Genomic DNA, 17,133 nt, shown 5'->3' with positions numbered 1-17,133 from the left:
TATCTCCCTCATGCATAGCTCTTATCCTTGGACAAATTTGGCTCCACTTGTTTGGCACGCTCTTTTTGGCTATATTTAGATCTAAAACTTCATAGTTATTTCGGATTTCAAACATTTCGGTTGAGCATCACTGAATAGACATTATTTGTCGAAATGCGCTTCTGGTGCATCAGAATTGGTACCGTATAAGTTTTACATTATGACCCCTGGGTCGAGGTCTCTGCTGGTGGACTGTTACTCCCCAAGGGTCTCTACAGCCCAGTAGCTAAGTACTTCGTTATTAGCATGAAAATACGGATATATATTTAATTGCTGTTATAAAATTTCAAAATTGAGGATTATCTCCGTCATGCATAGCTCTTATCCTTAGACGAATTTGACTCCACTTTTTTGGCATGCTGTTTTTGGCTATAATAGCTCTAAAACTTCATTGTTATTTCGGATTTCAAACATTTCGGTTGAGCATCACTGAAGAGACATCATTTGTCGAAATGCGCATCTTGTGCATCAAAATTTGTACCGTATAAGTTTTACATCGTAGAATATATATATGCTAGAGCAAAACGTCAACAATTAGGCCCATTGAGATAATATATTTTGGAGTATATATTCTTAACCGTGATCATCGTAAATCCGTAAGTGACCACTTCAATTCATTATCATATCAAGAACAATACAATGACTCCCGGTGCGGTAAAAATTCTAATAATCATCAAACGATATCTTTGTTGTTTCTACCGTTTCCATTACAATCACCATCTATATCTATAATTAACGACATTAATGCATTGCCTGTAAAAACCTGGAATAGCTACTTTTTTTTTCTCAGTAGATTGAACATAATCCACATTTAATAGACATGACCTATTTACATCTCGCGGACTCCTGTTACATGATTCATATGTATACAGAACTCATACGCAATACTATGGTGTAATTGTGTTGATTAAAAAAGATGCAAAATTGTATCAACATTTTCATACTATTAAAACATATTTCTTCTTGATTCACTCTTCCAATCATATACAAACGCAGACACATTTGTAAAGTTAATAGTACGTTTTCATTTCGCCTTAAAAGTATTGCAGAGTAGAGGGTCATGAGGAGTAAGTAGTTTTTATATCTCCGTGATATTAACACTACTTAACCTAGAATAGGTCATCTTATCGTAAAAGGCGACTAAATCGGGCGGTCCTTCAGATAAGATTGCAAAAATACAGGCCCCGTGTCGCAGCAAGTGTTGCACGATCAAGATCTCTCACTGCTCAAATGCCGTAAGTGCTGAACAGTGGCCAGAATTTACAGTCCTTCACCAGTAATGATGACATCACCATACATGTATGTGTGAACAATGCTGGAGCGGAATGTTAAACAATTTACAAACAACCCAGCAACTTTATCCGAAACTAAGAAAACGATACTGCTTGGATATTGTAAAATTACGATACCCGAGGGCAACTTTAGAGTAAAGACAAGGATTTGTAAAACTAGACATGGAATCGGGCCAGGAAGACAATTATTTAGAATGACGTACTTTATCCGTCAATTTGCAGTAAAGTGGATTGCACAAGTTGAAAAGAGAAACTGGTCGCTTTTTTATATTTTCGACGCATGTTGGACAGGGGGAGAGAGGAAGAACTGTATCACATATTCAACAGCAGCATACACATTTGAAGCACAAAATGCTTATCACAAATGTATACAAAGAATTGTTTTCTTGCATTGACATATATAAACATCCAATTCTGATTGAACAACTACTATAAAGTAGGAGTTTGATCTTAGTGGCCTTACTTCCGAATGGCGATTAAACATATGACTCCATCATCATATTGAAGTAATAAATCAAAATAAAATAAAGCGCTCAAGTTAGAAAAGAATGCAGCATTGACAAGAGTATGCTTGCAAATCATAATAAGAGGGAAACGTATCTGTGACATGATTTCATTTGACCATTATAATCAGAGTGTAGGTATATTGCAATATTCAAACTGTCCAGGGGTCCTTGTTTGCCCAACTATCTGTTTTGTATTTTTTATAACATTTCAGTTGAGCATCACTGAAGAGACATCATTTGTCGAAATGCGCATCTGGTGCATCAAAATCGGTACCGTATCAGTTTTACATTATGACCTCTGGGTCGAGTCCTCTGCTGGTGGAATGTTAGTCCCCGAGGGTCTCTGCAGCCCAGTAGCTAAGTACTTCGTCACTAGCTTGAAAATACGGATGTATATTTAATTGCTGTTATAAAATTTAGAAATTCATTTCAAAATTAACGATTATCTCCCTCATGCATAGCTCTTATTCTTTGACGAATTTGGCTCCACTTTTTTTGCCACGCTGTTTTTGGCTATATTTAGTTCTAAAACTTCATAGTTATTTCGCATTTCAAACATTTCGGTTGAGTATCACTGAAGAGACATTATTTGTCGAAATGCGCATCTGATGTATCAAAATTCGTACCGTATAACTTTTACATTATAGGAGTTTTGAGATTCATCACTGTTCGTTATATTCACCTTCCATAGAACATATCTAAGTTTATCAGAAATATCGTATAAGCAGATTTTTTAGTGAGGATTTGATTTTTAGCATGATAAGTGAGAGCGATGGGGTCGCTAAAATTGAATATTGCTGACAGTTTACTCCATATCGGATGTAAAAGTCACCTTTCCTGGAATCATAAAGCAGCTAATATTAACTCTTGTTAAATATATATAACCATGTTACGGACAAGTCACAAAATTTGTCTCGCTAAAATTCCACTTATAAGGTAATTACGAAACTATAACGGATTATTAAATACAAGCTAGATACTGGATGAGAGCAACATAACTTAAAAACACCACTTATGTGTGTCAGGTAATCCTTTCTGGTTGTTGTAACACTTAACCTAGAACACCACTAATGTGTATCAGGTAATCCTTTCTTATTGTTGTAACACTTAACCTAGAACACCACTAATGTGTATCAGGTAATCCTTTCTTATCGTTGTAACACTTAACTTAGAACACCACTAATGTGTATCAGGTAATCCTTTCTGATTATTGTAACACTTTTGTGTATAATCATAAAATTTCGCTTCTTCGGAACTTATTTCTAACTAAAAGAGTAAACGAAAGCAGGATTGTGTGATGTCTGTAATTAAACACTAAGTCTTTCTGATTTGCTCTTAAATTCATCATGGTATCGTTTTAACGTCTTTATATTCACTCGGGAGGGAACTTAAATGACATTATATGAACTAGAGCCACGAGAGGTCAAAATTGGCCCGTTCTTTGAATTCAATTCAATTGTCAAAATTTAATCTTATGACAATGTACTTCATGAACAAATAATATATAGCATGACATTGCTTCCTTTGGTATTTGGAAAGTTACTTTTGTATAACGTTGCGTCGGCAGACAAGCTATGACGTCATTAAAACATCTACGAGTGTTCTCTCAAAATTATATGGACAAGCGGCGTTTTTCAATAATATAACGTCACTGAGAAATTAAACTTTTAGAACATGAAGAGCAAACAGTTTCCAATAAAAATATGTAAAAGATTTTAATATTAATTGACATTGAATAAGAACAATTTAGGTTTTTCGTTATAGGAAATCATAAAAGCGGCACAGTATAAAATACAGCGATTTAATGTAATCGAAACTAAATTACAATTACTGAAGAAAAAAGCTTGTTTTCATTTTATTTCCGACAGTATATTTTTATGGAGGAATTCTACATGCATTGCACAATGTGTCATGTTCATGTTTGACAAAGACAAAATTGTGTTTTTGTAGAAGCAAATTTCAGGTTTAGTTATTCTCCTTCTTTCTCGCGGCTTTGTTCTTTTGTTGCCTAAAACACACTCAATACAAATGCTTGAAAATCGATAAATTCCCAATATTTTCCAAACTAGGCTAAATTTGCAACCCAATATCTTGCTAAAACAAAAAAATAGACCCAAAAAAATTTCGTTACAGCAAGATAGGATAAAAATTAAAAGATTTGATCCATTAATTGTAATTTTTCCACATGTGTAATTTTCAAGGAAAATGGGGTCCAGTTTTGTAGCTTGTCCTATCTAGTCCTTCACTGGTTATGTTAATTGAGTTATCTCCCTTTGATTGTATTGCGCTTCCATGGTTACGGAATTCATGTGAAAGTTAAACATCAATTTATTGAAAAAATAAAAATAATCCGAAAACATAATTTGTGTCAAGTCTTTTAATCATTATATTTACATATTCAACATTTGAGATAAATTGGACCTAAACGCAAAGGCATACACTCTCCAAATATCAATGTTGTTGATTATTGTCATCATATATTTTCGAGGAGAATCATCCTAAATCCATATTTTATTCCTCGATCATAGATTTACATAAAACGTTTCAAAATAATTGGGATATATGCTTTGAGATCCTATGTAAAAATCTATCATTTCAGAATGTCTTATAAGAACACGTCTATTTTTGATATGAGAAACTATCATCAATCGACGCAGAAATTATGTTTGTGCAAGACCTAAAACAAGAAATTTACGTATGACCACTTCCATCGAACAAAGTAAATCCTACATTTATTTGTGCAGTTTTCATTTCTATACCCATGCCAGAATTTTTAATTTCTTCGATTAATGTGGCCAAACTGAAATTTTGAATCAAAGTTCCAAAATTTGTCATTTTTAGAGAAAAATTTGCAAACGTCACGTGTTATGACATGTATGCCACAGAATTAACATTTTGATAAGAATACATTTATTACGATGTATATTGACAATATCTAGAGCAATATTTGTTTGTTAAATTTCATATAATTTTTCATAAAAATGCAGGCCGATTTTGACCTTTCGTGGTTCTAGCTCTTTAATTATCGGTAACTGAAGAAATACATTGTTTACAAAAGAAAACTAGAAAACAGTTTGTTTGATTTTATAATGCATATGAATAGCTTTTCACATGCACATGTGTTTCTTCAAAATCGATGATTATTATGATGCATACACTGGCACGTGAAAAGGGGAATTACTTCGTTAGTTACTTAACACAAACGGTAAAAAAGAAATCAAAAGCATTGAAATTTAACGACTGTAAGTTTGCCTCGTGTCAAATAAAACTTCTAAAACAAAAGCACTTTGTTGATAACCCAGTTTTACAGCTTTTACGGCAAATAATAGTGATTCGGGTTCTTTTTCTATTGAAGCAAAATATATTAATCCGGAACTAGCAGGTTCATCCAATGCTACTATCTCACTGGTAAACATGTAATGTGTAAAAGATGACTGTATATCAGGATATGTTAGAATTGGGTCATTATCATTTTGATACATTAACCTTCTAAGTTCCCAAAGATGTTTATTTCTGCCTTTGGGTATACATGTATACTGTCAATTTCGATCAGTTTTAGGAGTGTCCATTCATCATTTATGATTCGTGTGAAATAGACTAAAAAGGGAGGAATTGATCCAAATATAGATTATATCAATAAAAATATGAAGATAACGATCAAAGGTGTGAGACTTATCAATCTCATAATCCCTATAAAGAATGTCGAATGAGGAGTATGGCAAATACGAACCCTTCAATATATCAAAGGTGGAATCAAGTGCCTAGAAAGAGTAATTATTTCCTGTCGACCGGTCACACCCGCCATGAGCACTCTAACCCCCTTAGGTAAACAGAGTAATTCGCAGCCAAAACCAGTGGGCAACGAGCAGCCAAATAAGTGTAATGAAACACGCCAGAAAGCAATTTTGCCTAAGCAATTGCCGTGCAATGTGTTGAATAGTCGAACGTTTCGAAGCTATCAATTTGGGGAAAGTTTAGCGATTTTATGTTTACTAAAAGTTTGTTGTTGAATTGTTGAGAATGCAGATTTTATTTGTAAACCCAACTTCTTCTGTATATGTTTTGGCAGAATACGTCTGAAGATCCTTACTCACGGCAATAGTTTCATAAGGAGTAATACTTTTTTCTTCTTTTTGTTTTGCATGTAATTATACGTTGTACTTTTTTTATTTAACTACTCCATTCATTTCCTGTTACACTTCCCGTGAAAGAATGAAACTTAGTATGTACTTGTGATGGTGTGATTGTTTCCTTTTCTTTACATTATTTACATATTTTATTAGGAAATGAATTTGTTTATTTTTTTTAGGAATAGGAAGTTAGTTTCAAATATGGATTGTTGTAAAGTTTTGAAATGTATTAGGAAGTATCAGATATTGTTAATACTGTTATCGATAACAAAAACGTAGTGAGAATTATTTACACGTCGTCAATATAGTCGTTATCACAAAAGAAATCTCAGATAATCAGAACTTTGGAAAACTGCCGGTCATGTCGGTGTTATAGAGCCAGACTTCTCCCCAGAGCAAGCCCTTCCCCCGCCGTAGTATCACCCTAGAGTGAGCCTTCCGCCAGCAGACTTACTCTAGTATAAACCTTACCCCAGGGGAAGACTCACTCTAGAGCCATAAAACCCTCTTAAAATATCGCACTAGAGGGGCACCCCCGCTTTCATCCCTTCCTGCACAAACCATGAAATCAATTTTAGTTTATCGGACATGACATTACCTACCTACCTACATCCATACCTACCTACATTCATACCTACATACATACATACCTACCTCTCTACTTATCTACTCACCTGAAGTTGTACAAGTTTAAAAGCATAACCAATATTTGTACGCAGATGAGAATAAACATAAAATCGACATTTCCTCATTTCATTTTTCAAATTTATAAAACTAGCCAAGGCATAAGTATTGTGTGGGAGAAAGTCCAAGGTCTATGGGTCAAAAAAAATGACTTATTATTTCCTATGTGGGTTTTTTCCACCTTTTCTTCTCTTGACTTTAATGAACGACTTAAGCAAACTTTAATGCCCTGCTGAAAAAAGGTCTTGGTATCTAAACAAACTGGATACGTTGATAGTAGTTTACCAGGAATAAATGAAGGGGAAGTCCTGCTATGGGGAGGAAGGCTGACTCTACAACTAGTGATATAGTTGGTCTTCCAACGGGAAAGTCTGGCTCTAGAGTGAAACTTACCTGGGGGTTCTTCTGCTCTAGAATGAGCCTTCCCCCAGGGGGAAAACTCACTCTAGAGCCAGGCTTCCGGGGGAAGGCGCACTCTAGAGCCAGGCTTCCGGGAGAAGGCTCACTCTAGAGCCATGTTTCCGGGGGAAGTATCATTATGGGGGAACGCTCACTCTACAAGACCACAAGACCAGCTTAATTGTGCCTTGACTAAAATAAACTGGTTAAAAAAAGAACCGCATAACCAATCTTGTTATCGCCCTCATATTGGTTTATAAAGAAAACAAATCAAACAAACAAAATGGCAATGCTACCACATAAACAGTCTGCATACAGAGTCGTTTCTCACGATATACATCGGTAATTGTCGGGTGACTTCACTACACAGTGTTTTATACAATATAATGCGATGTGGAAGCCACTCGAGGATCTCCAAGTGAAACTTTACCATCTGCCTGGTTGCCTGGCTCACTGACAAAGGCAACGTGGATCATTATAGTAGGGACAGGGAACCAGGCAAACTACACCGTGTATAACACAACACGAAAGTGTGACATTTTGGCCGATTAAAGTTACATCAGGGGCAAAATCGGGTCAAGCCTCAAAAAGTTTTGAAAGGTGATGCGGAAAATGATAAGACTAGATATGAAAATTGAAAAGAGAATTTAGATATTGGAAAGACGGGAGAGACTGGTTGCAAGCTAATGTCAAAATTAACATGTTACCTGTGCCTGATTCATGGGGTAGGTGAGTGTAGGAATGCTGAGAATTTTGTCACTGACTGAACTGGTTTCCGAACTCAGGAGTAACAGACCACGACAATTTAAGATTCCATCGTATAAAGGCAGTAGAGCGTTTCTATGCTAAAATATGATACAGATCAGATTGAGATTGAGATTGAAACTGAAGTGAAACTGAATATGAGAGATAGAGACATAAAAAAGTATTATATGAGAATGTTGGGGATAGTAAAATAATAGATGCAAGAATGGATGATGAAGAGAGTAAGTGTGATTCAAGAGTTTGAGTAGGATTTTGATGAAAACGAATGTTGTGATAGACTGTTAGAGAGTAGGAATGTGGGTTTGAAAACTAAGCCTAAAATAATACATGTTACAATAAACTTCTAAAACCTACGATCGATCTATGTGTTACTTCAGTTTTATCAATTATTTCAATTTTAATATTTTATATTCGGATAGGCTTAAATCAATAAAAAGTGTTCCGTAGTTAAAACCAGCCAGTGTGTCAAGAACGGCCTATTGATCGGTATGAAACATGTCAGATATCACCTGATAGGTTGTATTGACAAACTAAATGCATAAAACAATATAATTGTGATATGTTTACAGAGGTATGTTAAAGTGACAACAAATTCTATGAAACAAGGTTTCTTTTTGTGTCTGCTGATTTGAATTTTAAGCATAATGTATGTGCCATGGAACTGTCCCTCAAAGTTTCTTCTAATTATGTCAAAATGTTCTGGGAAATTTAGCATTGTTATAATAAAACTGCTATAATTGTAGAATATCATGCTTTGTTCGTTGATTAGAAGATTGGGATATTCGATCTTATTTTGGCGGGTCATGAAACACATATTTGGTGAGGGAATTTTAGTTAAATCAAAATTCATTGATTTCTCCAATTACGGGTATATTCATATTGGCTTTAGGAGAAATAAAATCCCCTTCAACAACGTGTAATGACAGCCCATTACTGATCTTAGGTAAGCGTTTAACGGTATCGTGACAATTTGGGGGATTCTAAAAAGAAATGTCTTCAAATCGATGCTGATTTATGCTTTACAGTTACGACCTTGAACAGTAACTGTCTCTTAAAAGAGTTTGATTGTGTATATTGCCAACATGTCTAGATTAAAATAACACATACGTAACATATCAAACGAAGAAACGCAGCACAAATATATCACACTGCTAAGCAACATTGCAGTGTGGTGATGAAGTTAGAAAATACATTATCACAGGTGGTTGATTTCATATACAGCAGGTCTGTATAAATAACGTAAACAGAAATACGCTGAGAACTGGATTACAGCCACGGGACCAAGAACAGCAACACCATACTCAAGTGACTCCCTTCTCATGGTTCTTCCACTTTGTGTATCATTACATGATGGTTTCTCTTCATCCTCAGCAGTCGTGTGATCTGGGTAAAGTAGAACCAGTAAATGATTATAACAATGCCTGGTTTTATATTACAACTATCCTGGTATTGTTTAAGCTACGTTGATTTTGATTCAGTTTAGACACGTGAATGCGGATAACTCTGTTTACCTGATCAGGATATAGGGCTCACGGCGGGTGTTACCGGTCAACAGGGGATGCTTACTCCTCCTAGGCACCTGATCCCACCTCTGGTGCGTCCAGGGGTCCGTGTTTGCCCAACTATTTATTTCGTATTGCATATAGGGGTTATGAGATTGATCACTGCTCGTGATCTTCACCTTGCATGAATGACGTACAAATGCGTCAAAGTTGTGTACGAAGAAAGCATATTCTATAATTTTATGAAATATCAAAAGTTTTTGACATGTATATGGGTTTTCTCAAGTTCAATGACCATGTATTATACTAGACACAGTTACACAATTGCTATTGATTGGAAGGCTTACTTAGCGTAATTATAATATACTAATATCTGATAATAATTTATTGGAAACACACACCGAAAGCGTTTTACCTTTCAAATAAAATTTCTAAATTCACCTTACTTTGTTGAGAAACTAATTTTGCAGCTTGTGTCTGGCTGCAGATCTACATCTGTAACGCCATAGGACAATATTGAAACCGGACAGAGAGCAAACAGACCAGAGATCTACAGATCCTCTTATAAAACAATCCTCAAGTTACTATGTAAAGCATATACCAACAGTTAGGACCTTATATCCCTGCATTCATGCACATTTGTCACAAAACTTTTAAATAAAAATTTCGTAGCATATTTGAACATTATATTTCACCGACAACATACATTCCAACACTAACCGAAGCCCCATGCGAACCGAAACCCAAACCATTAAATGATTTCGTTTGTTTACACAGCGACTTTAGTAGCAAGTACAAATCAACTAGCTTCTATTGGGTTCTTTCTACTTACCAACAAAATGTTCAACTCCGATAGTTACTCGCGAACAGATTCCTCTAACATGAATAATTCTTAGATCGGGTGTTCAGATGTTTCTATAGGTATACATGTAATGTGTAAAGTGATTACTGTTTGGGAGTATGTTTTAGATTAGTGTCATTGACATTACACCTCGCCCCCTTCTGAATTTCCTAAAACATTTTTGTTTCTGCATTTCGGCAATGAATGTGAAAGGAGAAGATAACGAACAGCAACATTCGTTCAGTGTTGGAATTATCCATTCATAAATAATCTTAAATAAAACTTATTTTAAAACGTGTTCCAAATGTACATTATATACACGTATATTCACCTTTCATCGATTACATTTGTGAAAATCATAAGTATATTAAGTTTTATGATGATAATGCCAATGTGTTTTGAAAGCTTTCATGTAGTCTAATTACGAGTATATTCTAGGGAAATGCGAGTGAAAAGCATGCCACAATAAAGTTTGACAAGTTTATAAGAGATAATTTCGCTAGCATTGTCAAATCAATACAAATTATATAAACTCTTATGGTATAAAAATAAGATACTACTACATACTAAAATCATTAAATGTCATTGAATACCAATGCATCCAGTTTGGAAATGGCAATTCCCTTCCGTACAATTACATTCCAGTTGACAACTGACTCCATAACTCGGATATCGACATGGAATATCACAGTTGTTCCCTGTGTATCCTGGTGAACATTCTATATAAAATCAAATGTTGGTGAAATATTAATGTGTTTTAAAGATAGTGTATCATAGATTCACCAATGGTTTCAATTCCTAAACGTTACCTTTAGTGGTTGGATTGATTGAAGACATAATATGTGAAGAAGTTGTACTTCGAACAATTGGTGGTAGTGTTGGCGATCCAGCTTTGAAAAAAAGTATTTATATATAATAACATAATCATTATTAATAGCATATTATTAACAGAATTATCTAAGTTTTCCAAGATTCTGAGTATCGGGGAATAAATATCTTCATTCAATGAAGTGCATATAATTAGATATTACAGTAGTACAATACCTTGACACCCTGTTGTATGATTACAATACTGTTCCTCACAATTGCACGTCATTTGGCAATGTTCTCCATAGCCAGGATAAGGACACTGTTTCTCACAATTTGTTCCAATGAATCCAAGAGGACATCTACACGCTGGAAGTACAAGTAGAAATTGATTATACATACATACATGCATACATACATACATACATACACACATACACACATACATACATACATACATGCATGTATACATACATACATACATACATACATACATACATACATACATACATACATACATACATACATACACACATATACATACATACATACATATATACATACATATATAAATGTATCATGTATTCCATTTTCATTGGGATTGTCATTCTTTCGACAAACAGGTAATTCCTCACGACAATGACGCAAATTATGTTCCCCGAACAAAGTTTGGGAATAATTTTCACTTCTTAAAAAATATTCCCTGAAACTTTCTGTTCTTGCGATGAGAATTGATTAATAAGTATCGTCAGAATCAGCAACCTATACGCATATGTGTATGTACATCTGGATAATACCAAACCGCCAATGGCTATGTTATGAATGAGGGAAATGAATTTATATTAACGGCATACGTAGATGATCTAAATATTTATAAATTGGTTCACTAACACTGTAAATGTGCACTACCGGGTGAATGTGCAGATATTATATTTTGATGACATATTTATTTGATGGAAAATACTTTTTTTCTGTTTTTCATTAAATGTTTTGAAATGTATGGGATGATTTCAGCTTCTCCATCGTCAACTTCCCACATTTATGTAGCAATATTCCATTATCACCTGCATATGGTGTTTATATATCTCAACTAATTCGATATGCAAGAGCTTGTTCTGGGTATAGTCAGTTTTTAAATCGAGGTAAGCTACTGACAAACAAGTTGATGGTACAGGGATTTCAACAGTCTCGATTGAAGTCAGCATTTCGCAAATTCTATGGTCGTTATAACGATCTAGTTCGTCAACACGATCTCGCATTGGCTCAAATGCTGTCTGGCATGATTCATACCGATTGTTAAGCCGTTCTTGGCACACTGATTTTGACTGCGGGTAATTCTGTTTACCTGATCAGGATATGGGGCTCATGGCGGGTGTGACCGGTCAACAGGGGATGCTTACTCCTCCTAGGCACCTGATCCCACCTCTGGTGTGTCCAGGGGTCCGTGTTTGCCCAACTATCTATTTTGTATTGCTTGTGGGAGTTATGAGATTGATCACTGTTCGTTATCTTCAACCTTATGTTTAAGTTGTATCTTAGTACTCATTATGGTTTGTTATTGTCTACATTATTTGATCATCACAATTCGACATTAAGATATATCGACGACGTTTTTTTTTTTATTAACAACCATAACTTTCATTCATATGTCGATTCGATATATTCTTACGAGCTCGAAATAAATGACACCACAGAATCGTCGACCTCTGATTCATACTTAGACATTTTATATTAAAAAGATATTAACAGCAAACTAACCATGCGACTTTATGACAAACGGGATGAATTCCGCTTCTACATCGTCAACTTTCCATATCTATGCAGCAATATTCCATTACCATTTGTATATGGTGTTTATCTTTCAGCTAAATCGATATACAAGAGCTTATTCTGCGTATGGTCAGTTTTTATGTCGATACAAGCTACTGAAAAACAAGTTGCTAGTAGAGTGTTTTCAACAGTCTCGTTAAATGTCAGCATTTCGCAAATTTCGTTATAACGATCAAGTTTGTCAATACAACTTATCATTGGGTCAAATGTTGTCTGACGTGTTTGATACCGATTGTTAGACCGTTCGTGGCACAATGATTTTGACTACGGATAACTCCGTTTAATTGATCAAGATAAAGGACTGACGGTGGGTGTGACCGGTCGACAGGAGGTGTTTACTCCCCCTAAGCACCCGAGTCCACATCTGATGTGTCCAGGTGTCCATGTTTGCCCAACTATCTATTTTACATTGCTTATGGGGTTTATGAGATTGATCACTGTTCGTTATCTTCACTTTTCATACATGCACATGTGCTAAATTCTGATTGGACGATTGCAAAATCATAATTTGCCAATAATTGGTTGAAACATTATGGATTGTATGTTGGGAGTTTGAGATCAATGCCTGTTGAATGACATCAATACAGTGTTGAATCGAATTCATCTGCGCGTGTATGCTCACGAATTTATACACACTATATTTAGGTTACTAAAATGGACAAATATTTTAAAGAAAAGGCTTTCATAAAATAGAATGTTTATTGTATGTTTATCATATAAATGTATGATAAACTACATATACAAACATTGCAAATTCAAATGTGTGTCTGCTTGAATACGGATGCATTTTGAGTTCATATATTGAAACATAGCATTGCTACCTTTCAGCGAAATGTTTTGAAATTGATATTGCAGATACAGTTTTCGATTTTCAAGTGATTTGTTTCGTCAAAAAAGCACTCATACACGTATGCAAGCACGGGCGTTTACTCTTAACTATTTAGATACCTAAAACTCTCTGATGGGGAGGATATTGATATCATAATTGAGTCTAAAAGACCTTACAATGTAATGTGGTTGGTAATCCTGAAGCATGATCATATATGACAGTAAATTTGTTTCATAATTCCTATTGTGGACTCACTTTACTTTCTTCATTATACCTGGATATCCGTACTTCCATGATATATTCAATTTTTAGGAAATGGTATGCAGGCTGTGGATTGATGTATACTTAAACACATCACTTAGTGGTATTCGTAAGATAACTGCTTTCGCGCATCCACGTATCCCTACGTTTGATTGGATAATGGGGAAATCCCCTTGTTCCCCCCCCCAATAAATTGCCTTTAAAATCATTCTGTACACATCAACGGGTTGGCAAAGGTGACTGAACATCACTGACCAGGAAGTACATACACGTTGGATTTGTTTTGATTGTGCAGTGTTTTAACTTATATAGCTCTCAAATAAATGAATAACAGTAAACATATTCCTGCCTCTAATGTTAGTATCTGTTGAACGATTTAATAACACTTTTTTGAATAGGGGACGTACGTTGGAGTATATCGGTAACGGACGTTTTTACAATTAGAACTAGTTATCCATGGAACAGATTCAAATCAACAAAATAGCAATATTTGTTAGTTATTTTTAACTAAGACTAGTGTCTATGATAAACTATATCCATTTGAGGATACTGGATTCAAAACTTTCAAATCCTTAAATGTTAGGTGTGCAGTCCTATCATGGACCGTAGTTACATATACAACAGCGAAATCGACAAAGTAATATACAATTATCATCATAATACTAAAATATACTATGCAGTTTTGAGAGTTAGTATCTACATAATGTTTATCAGTGATTACTTGTAACATACCAATACAATCGCCTTCCTGTCTGTTACTGCAATTCATGTTCCTGTATTAAATAGAAAAAAATTCTGAATAAAAGTCTCTCTCTCTCAACATATACATGTAAAAAAGAGAATTTTATTCACTTACCCGGTACATTGGTCAGCATGGGTCAATCTATAAAGATGGGTTAGGACTGTCATCGCAAATAATGGACAATAAATCGTTGTATACGGAGTATCCATAGCATATATGTGTTTCATTTATCTACGCAATTTCTATGTTTCCTGGAAGTATTCGTATATTTCCGTCTATGCGTCCCATATGGTAGAATATGATGAGTGCGGCGTGTTACTTCCCCGCCTGCTCTATTCTGAACTTATTTGTGTATTTTCATAAAATTTCATTTCCCTATGTACTCTCGTTCAAATTTGCACTCGGTGTCAATTGTTCTGATGAGAAATCCGCATTGTTCAACATATCATACCATCATATCTTATACCAGTAGTATCATGCACGATATCGCATATACAGAAATTGAGATACAGTGATATCTGTATTAGGCATGACAAGGAAACAATGAGTATAGAAATAAAATCAATCGTTTCTACAATTTAATAAATCGTTTAAAGTCAGCATTTCGCATTTTCTATGGTCGTTATAACGATGTAGTTTGCCAATACAACTGATCATTGGGTCAAATACTATCTGATCTGTTTCATTCTGATTGTGGGGTCGTTCTCGGCACACTGATTTGGACTATGAATTAATCAAGATATAGGACTCACGGTGGGTGTGACCAGTCGACAGGGGCTGTTTTCTCTTCCTGGACACGTAATCCTACCTCTGGTATATCCAAGGTTCCGTGTTTGTCCGGTTCTCTATTTTGTATTGCTTATAGGAGTTATGAGATTGATCACTGTTTGATATATTCACCTTTCATTCAAATATCTGTAACAAGATTAATGTTGACACCATAGGTAAATCTACAGTGATGTTAATTGATTGGTTGTGCTGAAGCAAGAGCGTGTATCCACGTGCATTCTTTCGTACTTCCTATTTTAGACTCATTCATTTTTGTTCACTTTTCATTAAAATGTTTTGAAAATAATTATAAATGAAGATGTGTAACACTTCACTGAATGATGTTTAAAACTCACTTCACGAGAATACATGCGCTCTTTGAATAGATTAATGTTGAAAAGTCATGTTTTTCAACATCTCCTTATAAGTAAAATATTCTTGAGAGGGACTTAAGCAATATACAAGAAATCAATGAAATGTAATTGTTCAGTAACTTGCTTAGAAAGTTTTACTGAATACAATTACAGGCCTACCAAATAGATATTATAGTGCAATTGCAATACCAATGGAATCTGGGGTTCACAAAATGAGAATGTGTGAAAGATATTACATTAATCATATGTTTCTAAATCAATTATGAATCGGTTCAGACCTCCTATGTAATAATGCAAATATAACTGAGAAACATTTTAGCAGTCCTGTAACGAACCACATTAACAAAAAATAATGGTATAGACAGGGTGATATGATATCCGACTGTAGTATGGTTGTCTTTATTCTTTATGTCGTTTGCAAAGTCAATATCTAGCATTAATTCATTTCTACTTAACAATCCAACTACCTTCCTAATCCTTACTGCAATCCATGTTCCTGTATTAAAACAAAACAAATTTGAATAAATGTATACATCTTTCTCTTTCTCATATTTGACAAAGAAAATCTCTCTCTCTCTCTCTCTCTCTCTCTCTCTCTCTCTCTCTCTCTCTCTCCTCTTCACCAGCTGTTTAGATAAATAGGAAAATGATTCCTTCTTCTTCCCGTCCACCCACACAGAGATTCCCAATTACCTGGAACTTTAAAATTTCATAAAATAATCCTTCTCACCCCCTTTCCTCTTCTAGATAAAAATATATCAACTCGTCTGTGAGAGTGAAGATGATCCTGTATATATGTATATATTTTGTATTGCGTATATGATTTTGAGATCGATCACTGTTCGTTACCTTCACCTTTCATGTAGCAATATCTTTAAAGCAATCTTCAAACGTCTTATATCAATTCCATTGGATTCAGTGAGAGTTGAAGATAACGAACAGTGTCCAATCTAATGACTCCTATAAGCAATACAATTAGAGTTGGACAAACAAGTACCCATGAATATACCAGATATGGGATCAGGGCATTAGAGGATTAAGCATCCCCTGTCGTCCGGTCAGACACGCCTTAAGCCCTAAATCTTGATCAGGTAAACGGTGTAATCTGTAGTGAAAATCAGTGTGCCGAGAATTGCCTAACAATCGGTATGGCACACATCAGACAGCATTTGACCCAATGATAGATTGTATTGGTAAACAAGATTGTTAAAATGATCATATAATTTGCGAAATGTTGACTTTAAACAAAACTGTAAAAAAAAACCTGCAGCATCAATTCGTTTGCCGGTAGCCTGCCTCGATAGGTGAAATGTAAAGGTAACGAACAGCGATCGATCTTGTAACTCCTATTAGTAATACAAAAT

At 35.0% G+C, this 17,133-nt stretch overlaps 1 protein-coding gene across 1 annotated transcript; it reads right to left on the bottom strand.

Moving 5' to 3' along the window:
* Window positions 1-7,285: 7,285 nt before the first annotated feature.
* LOC130052557 (cell death abnormality protein 1-like) lies at window positions 7,286-15,185 on the bottom strand. Its single transcript, XM_056157760.1, has 6 exons — window positions 14,742-15,185; window positions 14,618-14,658; window positions 11,203-11,334; window positions 10,968-11,048; window positions 10,752-10,877; window positions 7,286-9,198 (listed from the first exon to the last, which is right to left on the bottom strand). The coding sequence occupies exons 1-6, from the start codon at window positions 14,852-14,854 to the stop codon at window positions 9,011-9,013; spliced, it is 681 nt and encodes a 226-aa protein (XP_056013735.1). The 5' UTR covers window positions 14,855-15,185; the 3' UTR covers window positions 7,286-9,010.
* Between the last annotated feature and the right edge of the window lie 1,948 nt (window positions 15,186-17,133).

The sequence above is a fragment of the Ostrea edulis genome, chromosome 3 (genome assembly GCF_947568905.1).
Source record: "Ostrea edulis chromosome 3, xbOstEdul1.1, whole genome shotgun sequence".
Classification (NCBI taxonomy): Eukaryota; Metazoa; Mollusca; class Bivalvia; order Ostreida; family Ostreidae; genus Ostrea; species Ostrea edulis.
The sequence above is the reverse complement of the archived record's forward strand: the minus strand, read 5'-3'. Positions and strand labels throughout refer to the sequence as shown.

Excerpts from the sequence above, each read along its gene's own strand:
- LOC130052557 (XM_056157760.1), bottom strand. The coding sequence starts at position 14,854 with ATGAAACACATATATGCTATGGATACTCCGTATACAACGATTTATTGT. Across the intron at positions 10,878-10,967 it reads AATCAATCCAACCACTAAAG|AATGTTCACCAGGATACACA; the intron begins GTAACGTTTAGG and ends GATTTTATATAG. Across the intron at positions 9,199-10,751 it reads TTTCCAAACTGGATGCATTG|ATCACACGACTGCTGAGGAT; the intron begins GTATTCAATGAC and ends TACTTTACCCAG.